Source organism: Ischnura elegans, chromosome 11, assembly GCF_921293095.1.
Source record: "Ischnura elegans chromosome 11, ioIscEleg1.1, whole genome shotgun sequence".
Taxonomy (NCBI): Eukaryota; Metazoa; Arthropoda; class Insecta; order Odonata; family Coenagrionidae; genus Ischnura; species Ischnura elegans.
Window position 1 is genome coordinate 89,484,707 of NC_060256.1, and position 26,375 is coordinate 89,511,081.

At 39.4% G+C, this 26,375-nt stretch overlaps 1 protein-coding gene across 1 annotated transcript; it reads left to right on the forward strand.

Moving 5' to 3' along the window:
* Nucleotides 1–253: 253 nt before the first annotated feature.
* Nucleotides 254–23,353, forward strand: LOC124168110 (CLIP domain-containing serine protease B9-like). Its single transcript, XM_046546223.1, has 7 exons — nucleotides 254–559; nucleotides 8,091–8,259; nucleotides 9,210–9,472; nucleotides 11,020–11,119; nucleotides 12,675–12,895; nucleotides 19,083–19,184; nucleotides 22,710–23,353. The coding sequence occupies exons 1-7, from the start codon at nucleotides 478–480 to the stop codon at nucleotides 23,042–23,044; spliced, it is 1,272 nt and encodes a 423-aa protein (XP_046402179.1). The 5' UTR covers nucleotides 254–477; the 3' UTR covers nucleotides 23,045–23,353.
* The last annotated feature ends 3,022 nt before the right edge of the window (nucleotides 23,354–26,375 follow it).

The following is a 26,375-nucleotide window of genomic DNA, read 5'->3' on the forward strand; positions in this document are numbered from 1 at the left end:
CTATGCAGTTGCGTGTGCAGATCCTCATTACGGGGTAGTATGAGGCAGGACCTCTCCCTCATAATGGGGCATCAAACATATTCAGAATACGATAATTTTTTGTTTGTATTCCTTATTTCCTAGGACGGGCCCCCTCGCTTGATATACGTCGCTGATGCCAGGCTTGTACGTTACTCCCCTCTGATCCAGACCAAAAGCCTAAAATCCGCAACTCTCCCGAGTGACATAACTTCCGCTCGGCGACCGCAGATTGATAAGTGGAAGGCGATAGAGCAGCGTGTCTTTCAACTCTTACGTCGCCTGCGAGAACACCTGCTCCCCTTTTTCGAGATCCTTGACGTTGACGAAATCGTGTCACGCATCGTTCCTTTAATTGAATGGAGAGATACCTGTCCGTGGCAAGTCCGTGATCTCATCCGTTGAAGCAGCTGTGTGGAATTTGTTGTATAGTCTCCCTGGAGTTTGCTACGATCCACTATGGCCGCCGCGCGCACACGGAATGTCTTCCGCGTGGTCTTCATCCTTCTGTTGCTCCAGTTCGTCGAGCCTCGGTTTAAAAGTGAGTGATTTTGCTTATCTTTTACTTGTTGAAGTTCTTCAAATATCTGACCTGATGGAAATTGACGAGGAAGAATAAAAATATTAGCGATCAAACTATTGAAATCAACTGTTTGTGAGTTCACTTTATGGAATGGTGACATGATAGATTAAGCAATAAAATTTGCTGTTTTACACACAGTATTTATTTAAAAAAACTCCTTACGGTGAAAGGGGAATCGTTACTTTCGTTTCAACCGTTGCTTGCTCGTAATCGACGGTTACTTAACTGATTTCACAGATTTACCTAGGCCTACAGATAATTTCGAATCTCTGACTACCATATTTTGCTTGCTTAGGTTCAGCCAACCTTATGTTGCAGCCTACTTATGATGGGTATGAAATAGGACACCCCTTGTGCTGTTACGGCAGTTATAATTGTTTGTATCGCAAGTGAAATTGCAATTTTTATGACTCAAGTATTCCAAATTTTTTCTGCGTAATTCGCCAGTTTCCAGGTGGTCTTTAGAGTGGACACTCATATAAGAACTAATAGTAATTTGTAACTGTAGTTTTACTGATTAATTTTTATTATCAGTAATTTATTATCGTAATTGATTACAATTTTTATGAAGTAAATGAAATTGATCCCAGTACTTTTACTAACATTGTGTTGAACATAAGTGATTCCGTTAGCTATTAAGTATTTTATCATGATGAAAAGGAGATTTATTATATCATCGATTTTAGTATTATGTAAGAGACAGACCAAAATATTTTTTCTTCCTTGCTTGTTTTGCTATTCTTGCATATCATTGGGCTTCCAGTAGCTTACTCTTGCATTTTTACCGATTTTTCTAATTAGTGCTACAACGGTCAGCTATTATCTCAGAAAACACGAATGCTGTGGTATTCGTTAGCCATGTTATTATAACTAGACTTCCTCAATCCGCCATGGGCACCGGCAAGCTAATTCTATCGGAGTGAAATAGCCGATATTTTTGCTTTTATTGTTTGACTTATTGACACGTAATTTTAGTTTTGGCCACTGGTGGTAAAAATATTGCTTAGCATTCGTCAAGTGAAATGCCTTAGCGGTAACGGTTGATGAAAGTGATAGGTTTAAATTTACTAATATTTTAATAAGTACGCCAATTATTTTTGGCAGTTATTCGGAGATTGAATATGTGAATTGAAATGTTTTTCATTTTTCGTGTGAAAAAATACTCCTTGAACAATTGGATATGTGTTACACTTTATTAGAAGCGTAACGTTAATTTTCATGGCTAGCCTTGGAATGTAAATCTACTCCCAAAGATTCCATTTATGGGTGCAAGTCATTTACATCTTGAACACGTTATGTTGCAAAAGGAAAGGTTATTTAAAAATAAAGAAAGAAAGATTATTTAGAAAGCCTAAGTTACAATCCCAAATTATATCATTAGAGGCAAATTTTAATAATGTGATAGTTGTAATTATTATGCATGTGAGTACATCTTAAGGGTAATTAGTTTTGTAGTATTTCCTCATTGAAGACCGACAGAAATCTTATTTGTCTTACCCTGTATTATAGATTCGTTTAATTTTGTTTTTGATGCATAATTCTACAAGGTTATAAGTGAAAGGGAATACTTTGAAGGCGTCAAATGAAATTTCGTGGTGGATATATATCTTTTGTCCTTGCTTACCGAAGGATATTTTTCGATATTTCCTCATTCGAGACCAATTACCATGAGCTGAAGATGCCTATTTCCTTATCATTATTATGTGGCCGCAGAGATTGTCCTTAGATGTAGATGAGGTGTAAGAGTAGTACCTGTAAAAATGAATTGTAGCAATCATGAAAGGTCGCAAGCATTTAATTATTATTGCGCTACTCACATGTTAACTGTCGATTTCTTATTTCCAATGCCATTGGAAAGGATACAGCTATGCCGCAAAAATATGGGAACTGGAAAGGCATAATTTCATATTGTAGTGAAACACGCAGGAAATAGGTAAAGGGATACTACTGAAAGGCAAAATTGAAAAATGGGTTATCAATTTTTGGGTTTCAACAGGTCGTGACGCAAGTGATGGGACTATTAGAGTAGTGACTGTCAACAGTGAAGAAAAAGAACGAAAAAATCCTCGATATCTATGGTTTGCAAAATTTTCTCTCGTTAAATCTCGACATGCAAAGCTAAGAGCAGGAAGTTGATGCCTAGAAGGTGTATAAGAGGTTGTATTTTGTTCGAAATCTTAAACACTGGGATGGATGCTGAGTAAGCCAGGATAGGAATATAAATATAATGATGGAGCGTGTTGACGCAGCGCGCTTGGTCACTGACCTGACTTTGCCACACCTCCAATGGTAATGAAAACGAACTGCGATACTGTAATCAAGGTGATTTTATTCAGCAACCGCCAAAAGGTGTCCCTATTTCAATTTCCAGGCATGGTAGCAATGACAAATAAATTTTGATTTCGTTCAGATAAAAAAAGTTTTTTTTCCAAAGTTGAAGTCTTTTTAAAATATTTAAATCCCACTTTTTTATGTTTCCATTGAGATCTTAATTTTCAAACTCAATTTTTAAATTAATAAATAGCAAAATATTCACCAATTTTTGAGTTAAATATTTTAGGTTGATTCATCGCACAAAAAAGATTCTGGCTTTTCGCATGCTTTTGGAGATGTAGATAGGCAACCGACAGTAAAACTTGTCCCGCCTTTTCCATTTTTTGGGCATTTTTGCGTTAAATTACCTAAATATAATCAGTTTTTACTTACATTCTGTCAGCATATTTTGTGCAGCATAGTAGCAAACGTTTATAACCCTAGGCAATTTTCTCTCGGACAAATATATCCGGAAATTCAAGGATTAAATATTGCCAAAACCCTTAAACATGTTTTAGGAGGCAAACGAATATGGTGTCAATCGAATTTTCAAATAACAGCAAGAAATGCGCAAGGGAACGTAATATTTTACGTTTTCCCTATTTAAATGCGTGCATTGTATAATTTTTTGCACAAAAATTCACCGGAATCCACGATGGTGGAGCATCTCAGAAATCAGACTACTTGACATGAGTGGTATGTACTGAACTTCTACGTTCATGCTCTATGTCATGTGCAGAATTTTTTAAAAGTTACTACGATATCAAAAAAGTATAAATTGCCAAGGTTAGCTGCAACGGAACATTCGATATTTCAAATTCTATTCGCATTATAGAAGCATGAACTCGCTGCGCTCCGCGCGCTCGCTAAGGGGCTCCGCCCCTTAAAACCCCGGTTCCGGCTTCGCCGTCTACATTTGTGGTCGTTCGAAGACTTTTGAAGTTCGAATAATCTCAACACGGCTAGGGGCCGGCTTCGCCGGCCAGGGGGTAGGGAGGTGCCCCACTCATTCCTCGGAACGGCTTCGCCGTTCCTCGCTGAAGGGCGGCTTCGCCGCCTGGGGGTTTAGTGTGCCAGAGGGCGAGGGCATTTCGGAACTGTTTCACCGTCATTCGTTTAAGGGGCGGCTTCGCCGCCCAGAGGTGGGGGGAGTCCACAGCGGTTGCGCCGCTTGAACATCGGGGCGGCTACGCCGCCCGGGGGTTGCTGAAGCTCCCCCTCGCCTACGCCAGTTCCTCGTTGTGGGGCGGCTTCGCCGCCTTGGGGTTGAGGAGCCCCCCCGCGGCTGCTCCGCCTAGTCCTTATAAATGGTCTTCCCCACCGAGATGGGTGCCCAGGGGGATTCGGGGATTTTAATGTGTTATGCATGTGGTCACCAAAAGTCCACAGTGATCATGTAGCGATGATTGTAAAAGGTAGTGCAATGCGGATTAATAGTGGCGACAAGTACCCATTAAAGAAGACTTAATGGCAAGTTTTTCATTTTTTTTCGGGGGGTTCCTACGGAATACCGGGGGTTTTATACTTGTGTTAAACCAGTGGTCACTAAAAGTTCTCATAAATTCCGTGCCGATAAGTCCTAGGGGACCGGAAGAGTGGTCTTACGATTCTTTTCCCTGGAGAGGCTATTTATTAGAAATTTTTTGGGAGGTTTCACGGGGTTATCGGGGGTTTTAATAAGTGGTAGGGGCACCGGTTAAATTGTGTCGAAAACTATTCGGAAAGGCGAGTTTAAATTTGTTTTTTTTTCGGCGATGTTCCAGGAGGTAATCGGGGGTGTTCTGGTATTTTTTCCCGTATGGTTTACGGTGGCTCGCCCTCACCAAATATTCCGGATCTAGAGCTCAGAGGGGACGGGTAGTGCGGCGTAATGTTTGCGAGAAGTTCCCAAATAGGAGACTAAATGACACATTTTACATTTGGGGGGGATTTCACGGGGATACCGGGGGTTTAAATGTGTGTAATCCTGGCGGTCACCATCCATTCACATAAATTTCGGGGGGATGAGTCGTTGGGGGCGGTGGAATAGTCACGAAAAGTACCGAAAAAGTAGACTTATTTGAAAATTTTATTTTTTTTGGGGGGGGGGGGTGTATGTGGGTTTACCGGGGGTTTATAGGTTTTTACTGCCAGCGGTCATCAATCGTCCACATCAATTCCGTAGCGATGAGTGGTAAGGATTGGAAAAGCGGCGGAATTGTGACGAAAGGTACCCGACAAGGCTACTTATATGCTAATTTTAATTTTTTAGGGGGTTTCGGGGGGTTAAAAGATGACGGTACTATATGGTCACATTCATTTACTGTCATGTCTAAAAGAATTGTGCCCTATGACATCCATATTTCGAAAGTAATACAATAAAAAGCAAACCAGTCCCTGAAAAATGTTAGCAGTGCCCGCCATTTTTATTTTTTCGCGGTTAAATCCATTAAATTATTATTAAAATGTTTATGTTTTCTGAAAGACAATGCATAGCTGTATGTAACAACAAAGTTTGAAAGAAATCGGTTGAGTTAAAATTGACAAAACCTTGTGTTAATCTTTTGAAAATCGTAATTTTCGGTGATTTTCGGAATATTTTAATTTTATTCTCAGTAACCAAGGACGATGAAAGAAGAACGTTACCTACATTTCGTAGACTATGTTATGAGCATATATAATAATCATTTTCAATATCCTACACCTGTAATTACGACTAGGGGAGCGGAAGTTATGAAATATTTTTCGAAAAACCAATTTTTGGACGCCATTTTGGCAGTAAATGTCTTAAAAAGAAACTTATAACATAACATAATTACGTTACTACATTTACCAGCTTTCAAAAAATGCATTAACGATCCGTGTGGCACGCACGGTTCGCGCGCAGTAAAATAAAAACCGGAAGACGGTCCCCGGAAAAAGCGCGATTTCGGCCATTTTGTCGTCCTAGCGACGACACGTGGCGGAAACTTCCGGTTTTCGGATTTTTCCTCCGAATCATTTCCGGTTCCCCGCACGCGTGCCAAATTTCAGCTCTCCAGCACTTCTAGAAGTGGTCGGGAATTTGTATCCATCAGTGAGTCAGTCACCACGAGGGCTGTATATAGATAGGATTTTCGCGGTTAAATCCATTAAATTATTATTAAAATGTTTATGTTTTCTGAAAGACAATGCATAGCTGTATGTAACAACAAAGTTTGAAAGAAATCGGTTGAGTTAAAATTGACAAAACCTTGTGTTAATCTTTTGAAAATCGTAATTTTCGGTGATTTTCGGAATATTTTAATTTTATTCTCAGTAACCAAGGACGATGAAAGAAGAACGTTACCTACATTTCGTAGACTATGTTATGAGCATATATAATAATCATTTTCAATATCCTACACCTGTAATTACGACTAGGGGAGCGGAAGTTATGAAATATTTTTCGAAAAACCAATTTTTGGACGCCATTTTGGCAGTAAATGTCTTAAAAAGAAACTTATAACATAACATAATTACGTTACTACATTTACCAGCTTTCAAAAAATGCATTAACGATCCGTGTGGCACGCACGGTTCGCGCGCAGTAAAATAAAAACCGGAAGACGGTCCCCGGAAAAAGCGCGATTTCGGCCATTTTGTCGTCCTAGCGACGACACGTGGCGGAAACTTCCGGTTTTCGGATTTTTCCTCCGAATCATTTCCGGTTCCCCGCACGCGTGCCAAATTTCAGCTCTCCAGCACTTCTAGAAGTGGTCGGGAATTTGTATCCATCAGTGAGTCAGTCACCACGAGGGCTGTATATAGATAGGATGCTGAAGTATTAAATAGCCATTATTGCGCAAAGAGATCGTGCAAGCCTTGTCGTGGACAACGCAAGGAATATTTTGAAGGATTTATGGGCAAGTGGTCAGATAAAATAGCTACAATGTTATATGTCGACGTTACTAAAATTTTCTGTGAAAGGCATAGAGCTCTGCCATCATCTCCTCAGAAGAAGGATATTTTCTTAAATTCATAGACAGAACGTACTCGGTAGAGACTGGCTCCGTGATTTAGCTGGTGAAAATTTATTAAGAACTTTTAAGCTCACCAGTATTATGAATAAATACAAGTTAGCACCATTTGAATTTTTTGGATGGGGAAAGGCAGTATGTTATTTGAAAAAGCATCGTATCTTTTTATTTGGCCTTTCTTCTTCATTTAATTATATCGAAATTATCGAATTATGCGTTTCCTACGGTCGTAAATCGAAACTTTCTAAAATACCGTGGCTCTACTAGCTCAGTAATCGCCCTAAATTTAATCGAAGATATAATGTGGGTCCCATCCCAGGAGATAGTATCTTACCACTGCCACATATTTTTCCTAACTGTTACTGAGCATGATTACCAATGCATGAAAGCTTTTTCACTTGAGCGTGATTACCTATGCATGGAAGTTTTTGAGGTCCTTGTCTTTAATGCTAACGCAACTTTACTCTGGACCCTGATTCACGGTGTTTTAGTACTTGCATAATAACACAGGCCAACAAAAAAATTTTGTTTGAAAACTTTTTTTATTTTAATAGCTGATATTTATTGATTTTGATGTGCCGAATCCAAACCTGGCCTAAGTTTTTTTGTATCACCCATAGTTTCCTAGCAATATGTATATAATATTTGGTCTAATAACCCTATGCGGTAAAAAGGGAAATCAATGAAACACTGTGTTACATCATAAAATTGTTTGTACTTACTGTTCACTACATCGTGATAAAATTGTTTGCATTTACTACAGCGTGATAATACAGGGTTCACTTGTCAACTGGAATTGGTCTACATTTTTTTACCCTTTTTCCTTGAAGCTTCTTGTGTAGCTTTTTCTGAGATGAATCGCTCGCTGAACTTCTCGGTGAAGTACCAACGGGAATCCCCCATTATCTTCGTTCATTAGACCTACTTTTTCAATTTTATTATAACTATAAAAAAGCTGTTAAATTCTAAAAATTTGCTTGATTTCATAAATTTAACTGTAAAATGTGAATAAATGGTGGGTGATACAACTTTGAAACCATCATATTTGGATTCATCAACTTTAAAAACATAAGAACAAGGTATTTTCAGTAAAAAGGTTTTTTTCATTGTTGGCCTGTGTAATTTGTCTTGTCCCAAAATCTGATCATCCCGTTTGGATGTGTTGCAAACCAATAATATCAGGCTCTTTTCTACCACAGCGAGGCGGGCTTCAGCCGCGGGAGAAACTGTGAGCAGTCAGCCCTCGGCGTGGGAGAACTTTATCAGGAAGGTGCAGAAGCCATTCAGAACAGTCGACAGCGCTTTTTTGTTGCTTGGAGTGTCCAAAAGTAGCAAAAGTAGCAAGGATCGTCCTGTGACATTGGAAATGTAAGTCGACAAATGACATAGCCGTGCAGCTAAGATTTTCCCGTCATTTGGAAATGCGATAGCTAAATTATGGTTATATTTAATCCTGAGGGTAAAACTTCATTTTTAACTGGGACTTGGCGGCCACGTTGGTGGCGATGTCAGGTTCTTAACTTAGAGGTCGTGGGTATACATCGTCTCAGCGGGGTTTTTGCCACCCTGGTTGTGTATGTTTTTTCAAGTGTTGGTTCTTGTGGAAATATCTTTGGACTTCCTCCGCCATTGTCTTGGATGCAGAGCGATAACATTCAGATTTACCCTATTTCCCCAATCAATAAACCACCATCTTGGATAACTCATTTTAACTCACATAAATAAATTCTCCCTTATGCCCTTAGAACTGAGTTCTAAGTTCTATATGTATATGTGTGCCCGAGATCAATAAATATATGCCAATTACAGTAAAACTAATTGGTAACGGTGACGTATGTAACGAAATCCTGCTGACAGCGAGGTGAGCTTCCGGTCCGATTATCGCCATTGTTCATTTCCCCGCATGTAACGAGTACGGAAGATACGGTATCCCCGCTATTACAAACTACTCTTTGGTCCCTTGGGAATTATTTCCTCTTTTATAAAGAAATTAAGGCCATATTCGCTACTTAACCGTTCCTTAACTTATCGTCAGTTGTTCTGACGTGTGGCCATCACCACATACCTCTACCTTTGATCTTAAAATCCTTCTCTTTACAGCCGTTTGAAGGAAAGGGTGGGACGATGATAAGATTTTACGGATCTGTTGCTTAAATAAAGAACGTTTACGGAATTGTAGCCGGTAATCCTGTGATGTATTGGCCAAAATCCTTTATTATGGATATAACGAAATCCCTTTATGACAAAATTGAAGATAGCTATCCTGAAACTCGTTATAACGAGTTTTACAGTTCTACAAAATGAACTCTTTGACGCAGCACCACAGCAAGCACAACAGCGAGCACCGCGCCGCCGCCTGAGTCGATGGGACGAATGCTGATGGACCCCGACATCGGGACTACTCCGAAGAGAATCCCGAAACCTGCGACCCCGACTCCTCCGAAAGATGTGGACCCCGCCGCCTGGAACCTCATGAGACTGTCCAATGACCCTTGCGGCGCCAGTCCTTCCAACATGACGTATGGAAATATGCTTATCTTGCTAGGAGAGTTTCCATGGCTGGCACTTTTAAGGTTTTCCGGTAAGTTGACCTTCAGCATCACTGGTCAACAATCCTAGGATTGGTTTGACGCTGCTCTCCACTCAGTTCTCCTATCAGCTAATCTTTTCACACCTACGTATTTCTTCTCTTTCACATCTCTCTTTACTTGTTCCATATATTTTGTTCGAGGTCTTCCTCTTCCGTTCTTGCCTTCCACCTGTCCTTCGACGATTGTCTAAATCAGGCCATCATGTCTCAAGATGTGGCCTATAAGGTTGTTCCGTCTTCTTATTAAGGTTTTCATGAGGCTTCTCTTCTCTCCTACCCTTCTTAGGACTTCCTCGTTACTAACTCGGTCGATCCATTTGATTTTCACCATTCTTCTGTAGCACCACATTTCAAAGGCCTCTATCCTTGCTTTCTCCGCTTCGGTCATTGTCCATGCCTCACTTCCGTATAGGAGCATACTCCAAATGTAGGTTCTTATAAATTGTTTCTTTACTTCCAGATTTAAGTTTCCCGCTGTAAGCAGGTCTCTCTTGGTGGAATGCTCTCTTCGCCTGGGCTATTCTGCTGTTGATTTCTTTCTTGCTTCTCCCGTCACTAGTTATCTTGCTTCCCAAATAACTGGACTCATCCAGCTCTATCATCCTCACGTTTTTGTGAGATTTAAATTTTGTCTTACGAAAATGTTTGTAATGATGTGGTAAATGAAAAATATCACCTTTTCCTCATTAAGTGCTCATGATCGTCTTTTATTCACAATCATGAGAATGGTTTAATCCACAATCTACATGGGTACCTACTACTCCGTAATCCTCAATAGGGATGTGGTGGGAGATGCTAGAATACCAGAAGTTTACCTGTCTATTTGTGAGCTCGAAAAATGTCCGTGTTATTAAAGTGACTGAACTAAGGCCCAGCAATTATTAATGTTCTTATTCAGGGGGACTCTGGGGTGATTGAGGGCTTTCGGCTGGGTTTCATGATGGGGCCCCCCTTACTGGGGGTTAAGTTTACGTTACGGTGGATCTACCGAAAATCTTACAAGTATCGTTCCTCATAGGGAATTTTTTTGTTTTCTGCAGAAACAGCAAGTAATGATTTTGCTATTAGTAGGGCGCGCCCGCCTCTGTGACGGTGCGGGATTCCTCATCCCTTCCACTCCTATAGCTTCTGTGTTAGATTAGATTTTAAGCTTCCCAGAACTTTATGCCACCACCAGGTAAAGTTAAAGGCTATATTATCATATGGTTGGGGATAACCAGACATTGTTAAACCGCCTCCTTGGCTCTCAGATTTCTATGAAAACTTCTGTATGGATCTGTATCCACCTCTGCGCATTTCATGCGATTTTTATTTTTTTGCGTTTTAGCTAAAAAAACGTTCTTGGAATTATATATTTCCAGAAAAAAGAAGTCAGACATTCTGAAAATTCGGAGATGACATCACTGAGCGCAAATGAAAGCTGCTTGCAGCACCGTCACATCTGCACCATCACAAAATCAGCGTTTCATCTTCAATTTTCGATATTTGAAATTTTATGGTGGAAAACCATAACTTAAACCATTTTATTCTTTTTTCAGACGAAAATAACACGATGGAGAACTTTTGCGCAGGCTCTTTGATTAACGACAGATACGTTCTCACCATCGCCAGCTGTTTGACTGCTCCCGGCCACAAATTGTAAGTATTAGGTTGACTAAGGTGAGGTAGAGAGAAATGTAATCTAAGTAAGTTATTTATGTTCGCGTTTTCTTTATTCAACCGTGCTTCGACTGCATCTTCTCCCATGGAGCCAAGATAATAGGAATGTGCTGATCAATGGAGCTTATAAATAATTTATTCATCGTTCAAGTGCACATTAAAAGGAACCTAATCAAATAAATTGGAACTATAAAATGTATATGGTTCTGTTTTAGTGCCACCAACCAGCTTTTCACCTCGTTTGGTTCATCTCAAACTAAAAATGCCATAATATATACACATCTTTGTTGGATGTTGTTTTATGTGTTTTAATGATTTTTTATCCCATGTCTCTTACTGCTGGGTTGTATGGTACTTTAGGTCTCGCTAAGCTAGTCGGCCCAAGATTACATCCCAATTACAACTTAATCGTTCAAAGTTTGTAAAATTACTTGTAAGCCAGTGTTACAGAGTTCACGGTTTAAAACCATATCTTTCTTCAGACTTTATTTTTGACAGATGATATCTTACTCAATGGTGCCGCATGATATGCCCAGTGGTAATAACAGGTCCATGTGTTCGTAAATTTTCATCCGCGCCCTTAGTTTTTAATGCATAGTAAACTGGGCCTAAGTTATATCATAGCTGTTCTGATTGAGAATTAACTATGCTTGGGGGGAATTAACCCTTGTCGTGCATTTTCACGTGCCATTGTGGCGGCACCCACTTATATATTAGTACAATATTAAGGATAAATGCTCATCCCCTGCCAAACACCCTATAGTTAGCTCACAGGGTATCATTTAAATGTAGATTTATTACAAACCTTAAGATTGAAGCACTGCAGCTGAGTGTGATAATCAATGAATGATGAATTGACAGCCTCGGTGACGGAGGGGTCAAGTCCTCGCCTACCATACCGAAGGTCGCGGGTTCCAGTCCCGCCTGGGTAGGTTGCCCCTTCCAGGATGTGGGTGTGTGTAAACGTCCGTTGTTGATTGTTTCCCGAAGTAAATGCCTCATTGTGCTGTTTTCGGGGGTGATCGAGATAAGTAAATAAAAATTAAAAATTAAATCCTATTATTAATTTAATACTAGCTGACCTGGCGAACTTTGTTCCGCCTAACAATCAATGAACTTACAGTTTAGTTACACCATTTATTAATCAAGAGTGGCTGAATCGTTTTTAATCATATTTGATTTATTATAATAAAATAAGGATACAAATTCAATAAAACTACGTAAATGAGTATCAAAATTTCTTGTCAGAAAGACATTTTCTTTATTGAATCTACATAGGGTGGATCGTAGCACGTTTACGCGGATTTTCTTCAATGAATTTTCTTAAGAAATTTTGGGCATTGTGGTTTTATTAAGCAGTTAATGCAAAGTAAAAATTATACACATTAAGTTGTTGGCTATCTGTGTTATTAACCGTAAAAATATGTTTTTAGGTCTAAGTCTGTTGTATAAACTTGGCTCGTTCACGGGGCAGGTTAAGGCAAAGCCATACCGACGCTTGTCTCATTTCCCCCACTTTCCTCTCGAAAAAAAGGACCCACGTCCGTCTCGGCGAGTACAACGTGGGTTTCCACGAATCAGACTGCACCGATGTGGAGGAAGGCTTGAATGACGTGGTGGCCATCGAGGCTTGCTACGGCGACCCACCCGTTGACTACGCTATCTCCACGACGCATGCGTACCCGAAGTACGACCCAGTCAGCGGCGAATTCAACGTCGCGCTCATTCGCCTCGCCAAGAAGGTCGAGTACACGCGTGAGTGACACATTTCGACATTATTATTATTATTAATAATTATGTCTATATCAATTATCAAAATATTAATTATGTCAGGATTTATTGATATCATGACATGGAATAGGCATTATTGTAAATTCCAAAGGAAGGCCAAACTGAGAGGGTAGATAACCTATGGTAATTTTCATGTTTAAGTAGTTCTCGGAGTGTAGGTCAACGTATGTTATGCAAAAAAGTTTTAGCCAACGTTTCTGTTTATTTTAAACTATCATCAGGGCTTTGAAAGAAAAACATAAGAACAATATAAAATACAAAGATAACAAAGATATACAAAAATTTTGACATACCTTAACTTTGTACATATTTATTGATATTATGTTACTAAGCTATTACCACACCTAGTTACCATTAATTTTGATTGATTAATTTTCATAATGTTCCATGTAAACTTCCACCGACGGTACAATACTTCGATAACAATAGTTAATCTCTGAATGCGTAAGTAATTATTGCAACATCATTACGTAATTACTAAATAGTTACGTTAAAGGCATAAAAACATGCCCAAACGTTGGCCAGAAATTTTGCATTTAATTCTCAAAGACCTTCACTCCAAGACGTTAATCAACGTTTTGAAAATGAGACAAAGAGGAAGAAAAAAAATACTCAATACTGTTTTATAAGTTGGAGATTTGATCGTTTGCATCAGTTCATGATACAATCTCTCAGGTACTACGGGATTGCGACATTTTTGCTTCTTCGAAACGTTAACGAAACGGGTGCTGAAGAGCGGAGTGCTCCCCAAGTACCGATATTTCTTTCCCGGTATTGAAGTTTTTTTTCTTGCTAATAAGAGTGAAGTTCTTCACCGCTCTCGCGGGAGGTATATTTTAACAGCAATGAGTTGGTTATGCTAATTTAACTAATTATAATAGATTTTAATTTCCACGCAATCGATCCTCATGGTCCTTCCCCCTCAATGGTATAACAATACAATTTTACGACAGATGCGAGCCACTTTCGCTGACACAATACGATACTTATTAGCAAATGAGGAACCTTATTGGGATAATTACACTGTCTGACATGTCCAAAACTGATTCCTTTGCTCTTCCGCATAAACACCCCGCTGCCTTGGTAACAGAGCACATGGTACATAGCCTTAATTTGGTGCGGAAACAATAGTCGCCGGAGTAACCACGGCCGTCATTTGCTTACAATGCTCTCCTAGTAGTTGCCTTGGTGATGAAAACGCGCTAATGGCTCAGTTCCATTCATTCGGGTCACTGACGCACACGCCAAACCAATGGCTCTGTGGGAAATGACCCTAGATATGATCAAAGTGTGTAAAATCCAGAGGAAATGTTTGGGTAAGGAAATGAAGGTTATTTTATTACCGGTATGGTATGGTATTTGGAGGAGGCGACCGACAGCTGAGGTCATTTGCGCCATGAGGGATGGGGTAGGTAAGGAAGGGTTGAGGGAAACCCGGCGTCGGCATTAGCCTGCTCTTAACGAAAGGCGCCAAGGGGACCACGGCTTAACGTCCCATTCGACGGACGGAGTGTTGCGCTTGAAATGCCCTCCACACAACATTCAAGCAGGGATCGGGCAGTCTCTGAAAATTCTCTGCCTCCGCCGGGATTTGAACCCGAGTCCACCGGGTGGGAAGCCAACACTCAAGCCACCACACCAACCCGATCCCATTTTATTACCACGCGCATTATTTTTATTGCCGTGTGGTGTGCACGTGGGGGTCCTCTTGCATGGTGGTGATTGATCACCTGCCAAACACCGTATAGGAGGCTCGCAGGGTATTATGTAGTTGTGTAAATAGAAGGTAATTCGACGGAATTGACATGATGCCAACTCTCGTGGTGTGTAGCCTGTTTCCCTAGCTAAGGTTGCTTCTTGCATCCATGTAAAAGTGCATTAAAAGAAAAAAATAATATAATAGTCTCGAGTGGACTTTTGCGGTGCTTAGGCTCCAAAAATTATTTTTGTTGTTATTTTGAGAGTTTATTTTTTAAAAAAGTAAATATTAATTTTAAGTTTTCAGTACTATTGTTTCATTTAATGAATACGGACATTTAATTAATCGGTTTACTGCGATAAAACTGTTGTGTATAATGTGGTTACAACTACTCTTTAAGAAGAATAAATAAGAAGACCAGTCCTTGAAGATTAGATTTGCTTGTTTCTCATTCCACTGTTAAATACTCAGAACATCTCACGTCTCGGGCAAAAGCCAGGTCGCGATGCCATCCCGGAGGAATGAGATCAAGCATAATATTTCTCCCATCGCTGCTACAAGACGACACCAAAGTAGGTGAAATCCTTTTGAGAGTTTGCCTTTTATTTGTAAACGGCCGGTGTTCCCAAACCCTCCGCCACACGCCTATTGAGGCGGCTTGCAGTGTAGCATGTAGATTTACAAGGTCACGATCGACTCGGATGATAGAGATTCCCATCCGACTTTGATAAACTCGGATAGGAATCTCTGTCGGACCGTAGATTGAAAAGTAGACTAAACTTTTTAGATAAATTCAAGAGCAGTGTCTTTTCTAACGAAGCTAACCATATCTTCCGGACGCCAACATACTACGGAAGATCAGATCATATAAATAAAATAAGAGAGATAGATTGTGGAACAGACAGATTCAGAATGTCTTTTTTCCACGATCAATAAGAGATTATAACGGCAGCGTTAGAACTCACAAATAGATTGCATGACTTGTAGTGTAGCCTACTAACCTATGTAAAAACTTAACGCATGTTTCTTAATTTCATTATTATTTCTAACAGCATGGGGTAGTATAATTTGTTAATATACGTGACGCTTTTTGGACCGTGTGGTGTGCATGTGGGAGTCCAATTGCATGCTGAATGTTGGTGATTGATCACCCCCTGCCAAACACCCTAGAGGTGGCTCGCAGGGTATTATGTAGATGTAGACTCAATTTTTCATACATTTTGGCGAAGTATGCCGAGAAATTATTACTATGCGAGAGAACCTGCTATTTATTCTCAGGAAGCGCTCTGACCTTGATATCTAATATCCTTACTCTCTGCTAATATCCATGTAGTATATCAGCATAGAAAATATACGCTTTTTCGTTAAATGAAATTGAAATATTTATATAAATTATTTGAAGCCATTAATAAATAATATTATCTTGAATTACAGCGCAAGTGTCGCAAATGTCTACTTTAATGAACGGTCGTGGGCCTAAGGCGCTTCAGTGACCAATTATGCCTGGCTAAAAATCATAGCGCGAATTGGTATATTTTCGCGATAAAAATTGTTACGAAAATCGAAACCTCCCTTGGGATCTATGTGATCCAGATTTCTCAGGAAAATTGGTACTATCTTGTCAATATTTACCCTTTCTTAAGTGTAGGAATTTTTATAAAGAAATTATTTGACGTATTACTTTAGTTTTCTTTGATTTTGAACTTTTAAAAGCTTAAAATTCCAATTCAGTGTGTTTGTCTGAATAAGGAATAACTAAGGCACTAACTATTACAGAATAATATCCAATATAGTCTTACCTAGATGGTGCACCCTCCTAAAGTTCTGTTTATGCGCATTAAGGATGCTTGTATCATCAATATTTGCTGCCCACAAAAAAATTATCAAGATGACGCCGAATTATGTAACGTCTCGATTTGTTCTGAGTGCTTAATAGTGGAATAAGAAGTAAGCAAGTCTAAGCTGACAATATTGGTCTTCTTATTTGTTCTTCTGAAGTAATAGTGGTCACCTCATTTTACACAACAGTTTTCTGATCAGTGAAGCAACTATAAAATGTCCGTAGTCACAAATGAAACTGTATTACTGAACACTTAAAATGAATGTTTTCTTTATTTATAAGGCTGTCAGCATAGCTATATAAATAATTTTTGGTTGCTAAGCACCACAAACGTACACTGAAGACCACGGTCTTAGAATATCTGAAGACTATCAGATTCTCTTTTCGTTTAATGTCACTTTTGCACGGATGCAATGAGGAACCTTAATACGATTTGAGTGTAGCAAAGCATTTGTTTAGAAATAAAATAGGCAATCGTTCCGAGGTTAATCGTTCGTTTTTTCAGAATCGTGGCAGAACTAAACTCCCCGATTTACACCACAACGTACACAGATTTAAGGGAAATAGGAGATAAAAACAATGAATGATCAACGAAATAGTCGATTTATGGACATATTAATTTTAAAAGAAGTGGAATTCATTGTCCATGCTTATCTCTTAAACAAATTTACTTCCATTACATTGATCGAATTAACCCTCTGATTAGAAATTAAATACAGGCCGTAGTGCTCATTGGATCCACTGACTACGACTAGGTTCCTCGATTTAAGTTATCCTGATTGTGAGAGGAATTTAAAGGCTATGTTCCAAATTAAAAGAGAGATTACGCACGCTGTGTTTTCGGGGGTTGTAGAATTTTCATTTTAACTTTATGAAAAACTTTATTTCCTTTGCTATCAGTTTACGTGGATATTTACAATCTAAGGTCCGTGTGATTTAGGTGATTAAATAGCGAGTACATACGAAGATAGAGCAATAATTCCTTGGTAAACTTCGCCTTAACGTATGGAGATTAAGGTGATAGTGAATTTGTGGCAGCGATAGGAGACTCATTATATGCTGGAACTCATTTCCTCCGGGTTGGCTTCGTGGCCTGGCATTCGCAGGAAAAATGATAGAAACCGGCAAAACCTTCGCAGACCGCCGAGCATGTACGAATGGTGGAATGATTATTTTTCGAGATATCAATCGTTGTCATCCATCTTCTATCTCCTCGGGATTCCACGCTCTTTATCTGACATTTATAGCCATTTCCAACTTAGCCATTGGTTTGACTTGAACATCTATGGCCCGCTTCACTAATACTGAACCACTCTTGCGTTTTCATCACCAAGCCAGCTAGAGCATTGTTGGCTATAGCGATGACGACGATTACCCCAGCGACTATTGTCGCCGCACAAAATGACTGCCAGGTTCGATGTTCTCTGTTGCCATGGTATTATCGGTAATTAGTGTTATCATTTAAGTCTTCCCCTCATTCCGGCAAGATTCCTAATTTGCTATCCATGTTGCCCATTGAGCCGCTTTCGTATTTCCCGTTTTTCTGGAAAGTCTCTCGAAGTGAGCATGGAACGAAATATTTAATACTCAAAATTTTGATAAAATAGTTTCCCTCACAGTCGGTTGGTTGATGGTGGGTAAATAGTTTTTGGTTTTATCGATACTGTTATAAATATAGCACCCATTTCCAGTAAAATTGCTTAAGCGAAGATTAGTAGTGTTCGATGTGGTTAATTGTTGAATTTGTGCAACTCTATGATGAAGTACACTTGAATACCAACTAGTTTTAGGTGTGATGGAAGTTGAAGTTGAGTCGATCTAAGGAGCAACTAGTTTTAGAAATAAACTAACATGATACCAACTTTGTGGCTCGTTACTCTCATATCAAGTGGTTAATTACGGTGTGCCTTTTACTTTCTCCGAGTAATTTCTTACGCACTCCCTGTTAAATTCTTGGTTATTTCTAGTTTTACTAGAATTGTTATTTGAGAGATAATTAAATATAATACAACGTTCAATTTGTAAAAAAGAAAAATTAACCTTTTTTATTCACTTATGTAACCAAAATAACATGTATAATCATGTAAATGTTTACATGTTAACCTTACAATTATATTAGTAAAATTGACTAATTGTGAGTTAAATAGCTTCTCCCAACACTCCCCACGCTTGGCGTAAATTAATAACATTTATGAAAATCCAAGTGTATCCATTTTATACACCACCCAATGGTGGCGGGTAACATAAAACCATTAGATGACTAGGTTTTCCAAAAGCAGAAAATGTTGGAAGTCTCCTCCATGTCTAAAATTAGCCTCATTTCTTCCGATTTTTTTAAATACCAATTCTATTAATTATTCCCGTAAAGCTTCCGCGGAATCTTGCAGCAAAAAAGGTTTACTAATTTTTTTTCCGCTTCTGTCAATTTTTTCACTAATTTTCTAAATAAACTACATTACCATTGAAGAAAAACAGGCAATCAAGCGTGAGTTACTATAAACTCAGATCAGGCGTGATAATGAGTATTTGTTTATCAGCCCTAACCTGAGGTTTTTCCAGCCTAACGAAGGTTATTTGCAGTGTGTTTATTTATCAATCAATGCAACTTTCAGCTCTCATTAGTCCTGTGTGCCTGCCTGTTGGCGATATGGCGGTTAGCTGGAATGTCGGCGATTCTTCGAGTGATCTCGTCTTGGCTGGATGGGGAGATAATCGTAAGTCTCTTCGATACTTTAACTAGATTCGACTCAATATTTTATTTTATTTTTATTTCGTTTTTATTTCGTTTTCATTTCGTTTTTATTTCGTTTATTCTTTCATTTTTATTTCATTTTTATTTCGTTTTTTTTTTCATTTTTATTTCTATTTTATTTGGTTTTTATTTCGCTTTTATTTCGTTTTTATTTAGTTTTTATTTCATTGTTATTTCATTTTTATTTCTATTTTATTTCTATTTTATTTCGTTTTTATTTCGTTTTTATTTCATTTTTATTTCAATTTTATTTCATTTTTATTTCTATTTTATTTCTATTTTATTTCGTTTTTATTTCGTTTTTATTCCGTTTTTATTTCGTTTTTATTTCGTTTTTTTTATTTTTATTTCATTTTTATTTCTATCTTATTCCGTTTTTTTCGTTTTTATTTCATTTTTATTTCATTGTTATTCTGTTTTATTTCTATTTTATTTCGTTTTTATTTCGTTTTTTTTTATATTTTTATTTCGTTTTCATTTCGTTTTTTTTTTCGTTTTTATTTCGTTTTTCTTCTATTGTATTTCTATTTTATTTCGTTTTTATTTTGTTTTTATTTCATTTTTATTTCATTTTTATTTTCATTTTATTTTATTTTTATTTTATTTTATTCCCAAACCTCCGAATACAGCTCTCGTAGGCCATTTTAAATCGGGGTATTCAACAAATTCAACAATGAAACGTACACGAACAACCATGCTCTGGATAAGGGGAACTTATCCAGGCGGGACTCGAACCCGCGACCTCACGTTTGGCAGGTGAGGACTTAACCCCACCGCCACCGAGGCCCTCAAAATCATGAGTGAAATCTCAAGAAACCTTAGCGAGGCCCCTTCAACCCTCGATAATTTACCCTCGAGTTGGGTTAGTGCTTCTGAGGGGTTTCCGGTTGAGAGGCTAGTCACTCCTGATAATCTTCCCGTGCCAGCAAAACAAAACATATTTTTTTTGTTCGTGCGACATGATCCCTACGTTACGGCCATTGGAGTCGATTTTCTGTTTCACGATTGAGGCCGTAGGGCACATTTATTAATTACGTGAGGTGATTTTAGCGATTTTTGTACCCCCTCTCCCGGTACTCGCATAGTGAGGAGGTAAGAGGTGGAGGTGCAGATAGAGGAAGGGGTCGCAGTACCTCGAGGTAACAAAAATACATCGTGTGTTACGGGCGCGCGCATAGTGAGCAGGTGGAGGCATAGGTGTACCTCACGGTTCACCAGGAGGTCGCGCGGGACCGCTTTCAAAGACACGAGTTTGTCTTTCCAGCGGTGTGTCGCGAGGTATATCGGGAGGCTACTCCGTGATTGGTGCATTCAAGGCCCGTTTCTTGTGACATCCTAATGTTTTCCTGAAATTTGTCTGGGTAATACTTAAGTTGCAAATACAGATGATGATATTCTCCCAGATCTTGTGGCGCTTGATTTATGGGTATTGATGGGTACTGAATTCGCGATTACTTAACTACCAGTCAGCCACCACTTACATGCTGATAACATGTCACCATCACCACTACTATCGCTTAACATTATGAAAATGTTTCAACTAACCAATAACCATTATACTTGATGCCACACGGTGAAAGACTGGCACGTGATCGAGGCTATGGGAAAGCTGCGTGCCCAAATCTCTTTACTATGCGATACTATACCTCTACCTCCACCTCAATCTTATCTCTACCTCCTCATATGCGAGTACCCATAGTAAGATATCGTGAGATTTGGCTCGACCCCCTCTCCCAACCTCACGTGAGATTGTTCAAAATGCAAATTTTCAGTGTAATTACGTTAATCTCGGCTTCATTGCGTTGGATTTATAAAAAAAGCAATTTCGTTAATTATTTTTATTTAATATTTGTCAATACTATCATTCAATATTACTAATGTCGCAGTCTTACACTATTTCTTGCGGGAAAAAAATTACTTGATAATTGCCAGGACCCCCACTTGCCCCGCGTGAGATTGGGTGAGAAACGACTTTACCCCATCCCCCTTGAACGCCTCCCGCAATTAATGGATGCCCCGTTACATGTTCTACACTTATAATAGGGTGGTTTCCTATTATTTTTTATTGCCTAAATCGAAAGATTATTGCTCCTGGAGTACGTATTTCACGCTTTTAGATTTTTTAATGACGAAATCTATTTTTCGCGATCAAATGAAAAGTGAAAATTTTCAAGCGCGCGAAAACGCGACGCGTAAGTATGAATGCCGGGAAATCTCTCCGTGTGACGTATTTCTGGTTCCTCCTGCCGCCCTGTGAGGTGACCTTGAGGCGAGCTTAGCGCTGATACGACGCAGGCTGCTAGGGGGTAGCTGAGTATCCTGCTGGCTGGTAGCGCTTGGCTTAAATAAGGATTATTAATTCCTTAACAAATGAAGAAAACTTTCCGACCTTAGCCAGTTTTAATAAGTGATTATTAAGACATGTTTCTCTGAGCTCTGCGCCTCATGCATGCATTGGTAACCTCAGACGATGTATAACTCCTATCTTCTCGTATAGAAACTAGGTCCCAGTGACGTCACGTGGAGTGGCATCGCATGGGCGCCAATCTGGCCCTTTTCAAATGAGGATAGAAATGGACCATTGCCATTCGTCTAAACCGGTATTTCTAAAATCAAATGAATTATATATTATGAATATAATAATGGTGGGTAACGAATCGCAATCAATGCCTTTCGTTTTCTTTGATGAAGGACACTACCCTATTGTTTTGTTTACTTTGCGTATCATTCGTTTCTACGAATTCAATCCCATGCACTCTAACAGGGTGGTTTCCTATTACTTTTTTTTGCCTAAATCGAATGATTATTACTCCTGGAGTGAGTATTTCAATCTTTTAGATTTTTAAATGTTGGTATCTATTTTTCGCGATTGAATGAAAAGTGAAAAATTTCAAGCGCGCGAAAACGCGACGGCTAAGTATGAATGCTGGGAAAAACTCCGTGTGACGTCATTCTGGTTCCCGCTGTCGCAAGAGAGATGACCTTGGGGCGAGACTTTGAGCGCTGATACGACGCAGGATGTAGCTGAGTACCCTGCTAGCAGGTAGCGCTTGGCTTAAATAAGGATTATTAATACCTTATCAAACGAAGGAAACTTTCCGACCATAGGCAGTTTTAATAGGTGATTATTAAGACATGTTTCCCTGAACTCTGTACCTCATGCATGCATTGGTAATCTCAGACAATGTAAAACTCCTATCTACTCGTATAGAAACTAGGTCCCTGTGACGTCACGTGGAGTGGAATCGCATGGGCGCCAATCTAGCCTTTTTCAAATGAGGGTAAAATTGACCCTTGTCATTCGTCTAAACCGGAATTTCTAATACCAAATAATTTGTATATTATAAATACACAAATTGTGGATAACGAATCGCAATCAATACCTTTCGTTTTCTTTGATGAAGGAAACTACCCTATTGAGGTATTCGTGAGTTAGGGTGAATCGTGTGGTCGCTAGCCTCCCACCTTAATTATTTTTTTTTTCAAGTTATCCCATCGGAGGCGTTCGTGTACAATGCAGACCCCTCAGAGTGCGAGGAGGCAACGGGAGACGAGGTGTTGGAAGGACAGATGTGCGGCATCGGCGTGGACGGCAGTGACCTCTGCCACGGTGACCTCGGTGCTCCACTCTTCTCCCACTTGAAGATGAAATCTCGCTCCAGGAGTGGTGGCTCCGGGAATGTCAGCGCTCAACCGGCCGCGAGATATGTGCAGTTGGGCCTCCTAATTTCCAAGTCTGCATACTGCCAAGATGAGCCCCCCTTGATCTTCGATAACGTGGAAAGGTTCCTGCCCTGGATTCTCGCGACAATGAAGCCCTAGGTTGGCCTCGCCTTTATTTCTCGCTGAAGTCTGGGGAAAACTTATTGTTCTTCTCTGGCATTCCAAACCTGTGGCATTGGTGAAGCATTGGGGCGAAGTATATGTGGTGCGATCGAGTTAGTTAAACATGCATATGTATGATATGGATTTTTTCTCCAATTTTGAACCAGATTAACCGCTATTTAGTGCATGAACTTAAGAAAATGTTATTAGCACAGTTTTCATGGCTGCTGGAAGAAAAAAGCCTCTATGTCGGTGTGGAAAAAAATTGATCAGTCAGTTGTAAAAAAATAAAGCATGTTAATTGCCCACGAATTTTATTTGTTACTGCTTGTAGAGGAACTTCTACGTGATTCCTCTATAACTGTACAACTGCCATGACCAGGTTATTGGGAATTGAATAGGCGCTAGCAATACGCAGTTAAGTTGAACATTAATGAGCCATACGTAGAATTCACCTAATTGCTAGGTGAATAATGGTACGTACTCCTTTTTGTTGCCTCGCATGTGAAAACTTCAGCAAAGGCGTGGCAATGGCAAGCGCCTGTGATTGGTGATTGAGTCAGAGGAACATGCCTGGTTGTTACATCAAAATGCGGACTGTTCCCAATTTTATTTTAACCAAGTAACGAACAAATTCCGCCATTAGATGTGAAAATTTCATTTAAGCCTCAAGGCACAGTTTTTGTATTTGTTTAATGAGAAGAAGTCACTATGCTGGTATACAAAAAATCAATCAATCAATCAATTCCAAAAAATTGAAGCATAAAAATACTTCTCCAAATGTAACCTGTGGCTTCTTGAAAGGCTTTTGTGTTTCCCACCGCGCAAATGTTGACATCATTGTCGACGATTAAGAAACCCTGGTGGTTACCGGCTTCAAAGCTCAACCCAGAGAATTCTTTTGCTTGAGGCTGTGTCATTCCTACGCTTTCAGTGAAGTCCTACGTTACTCTTCAATCCCAGAACTCAAAACCTGTCGTATATGGGTTGTTGGGAATTGAAGAGGTACCCGCATAGTTCAATTATTATTCTTACCACTATTGCTATCGGTCACCTAACCATTATCCAAATGAAAAATCAAAAACCTCATCTCAACAATCCAAAATAGTTTTATCGAGCTTTAACCATGGCTTGCTTATTGTTTAACTACAGCAGCATGTCAATATGAAACAATACCTGGTCTAATTAAGAAAAAAAGAACTTATGATATCCTTTTCATACCGATGGAAACTGAAAACATGTGATAATGAAATAACAGTGCCTTCTAAATAGGAAATGGATATTCTTTTGTATTTCATTTTTGTTGTTTTGTGTTTTAGTACATTTGTCTATACTGTTATCTTGTCATTTTCTTTGGTGGCCAAAGCCCAATATCAGCGCTGTATCGGAAAATTCTAGATGCAGTTCAAACTGGAGTGGGTGATTTTTCGTCTGTTGGATTTACGTACTATCAATCAATTAGTTCATTCACGAATAATTCTCCTTGGGTCCACCGCAGGCTATTAAGCAGTTAATCAGGAAAATGGCCATTAAGTTGTATTATTACATTAGAGATCCGTTTTTGATGCATAATATCCGCGGTAGCAATCGAATATGTCCTTTCTGAATCATCGATAAATTGTAAATCCTATACGGAAGTGAGGCATGGACAATGACCGCTGCGGAGAAAGCAAGGATAGAGGTCTTTGAAATGTGGTGCTTCAGAAGAATGATGAAAATCAAATGGATTGACCGAGTAAGTAACGAGGAAGTCCTAAGAAGGGTAGGAGAGAAGAGAAGCCTCATGAAAACCATAATAAGAAGACGGAACAACCCTATAGGCCACATATTGAGACATGATGGCCTGATGAAGACAATCGTCGAAGGGCAAGTGGAAGGCAAGAATGGAAAAGGAAGACCTCGGACAAAATATATGGAACAAGTAAATAGAGATGTGAAAGAGAAGAATTACGTAGGTGTGAAAAGATTAGCTGATAGGAGAACTGAGTGGAGATGCGTCAAACCAATCCTAGGATTGTTGACCAGTGATGATGACGATAAATTGTGGCACAAGTTGTATCTATTCATGATCTGGCTCTAATGAGATATAATAAATTAGTTTAATTAACCAATTTCCGCCCACCATATGGCTAAATCCTACCATTCTGAGCATATGAGGCTCTTGAAGAAAACCCGCTCTCATTTTTGCTTTCGAATTGTCACGAATGTGTTGTTGAATCTCGTAATAAGGTATTCCACTGATTAGTTTATTTTAGAAGCCGGGAAGAAATAAACCCACTAACGGATAGAGATGGGTGCAAAACAGAATTCAATACTGACACCTACCGCATGTGAAATACATGCAAGTATCATACAAGTAAACAGGAAATGGCTCTGTATTGATTTTTTTAGCCTTCAAACAAAATAAGCTTGCCCTGAAGATTCATCCTTTCTATCACGGTAACTCGTATGTAGTAAGCGACATAAGATTCCGACCTCGTCGGCGCCCAGTGTAACTAGGTATACGGCTGCGAGTCATTCAGAAGAAACAATTTGATTTATTGCAGTATTCTACCGATTAAGGTAGGTTTCCATGGAGTACTAAAGAAGTGATCTGGGAGCCTCCCTTTCCTTCCTGCGCTACCTTCTTCAATTCATTGTAAGGCCCTTTCAATCCATTTAAAAATCCTATTCTTTTCCTTCCCCTCCCTCGTTTCCCTAACATGCTACCCTCTAACACCATTTTCAACATCCCCTCCCCGCTAAGTATTCGCTCCATCCATACATTGTCTCCTCCGTACCTCATCCAAAAGCTGCCTCTCCTCGCCAACCATATCCAGCACTTCTTCGTTCCTTTTCCTCTCCGTCCATTTCACCCTCTCCATTCTTCTTCATACCCACATCTCGAATGCCTCCAATCTTCTCTCGTCTTTTTTCCTCAGTGTCCACGTTTCCGCACCGTAGAGCGCTACACTCCTGATCAAACTCTTCACTAACCTTTTCTTTAAACTCTTACATAACGATCCTCTCAGAAGCTCCTTCCTGTTCATGAACGCCTCCTTTGCTAATGCAATAATCTTTCTAATTTTGATATATTAAACAAGTTGATATATCACAAAAAATCACTGTAGTACTAACAAGACAACCAGAGGAGGAACGTAAATAAATATCCTCTAAATCTCAAGCAGAAAGTTTTTTTCTAGGCGGAAATGCGTTAAGCTGTCACTCAATCGCAAAGCGGGATTACATGCTTCATCTCCCTCACCTTCTTTCACTACCTCTTCCGCGGCCCAGCGGATATCCTGCGGAAACATCGTGATGGGTTGGCCAAAACTCGGCGGTTCGCTCG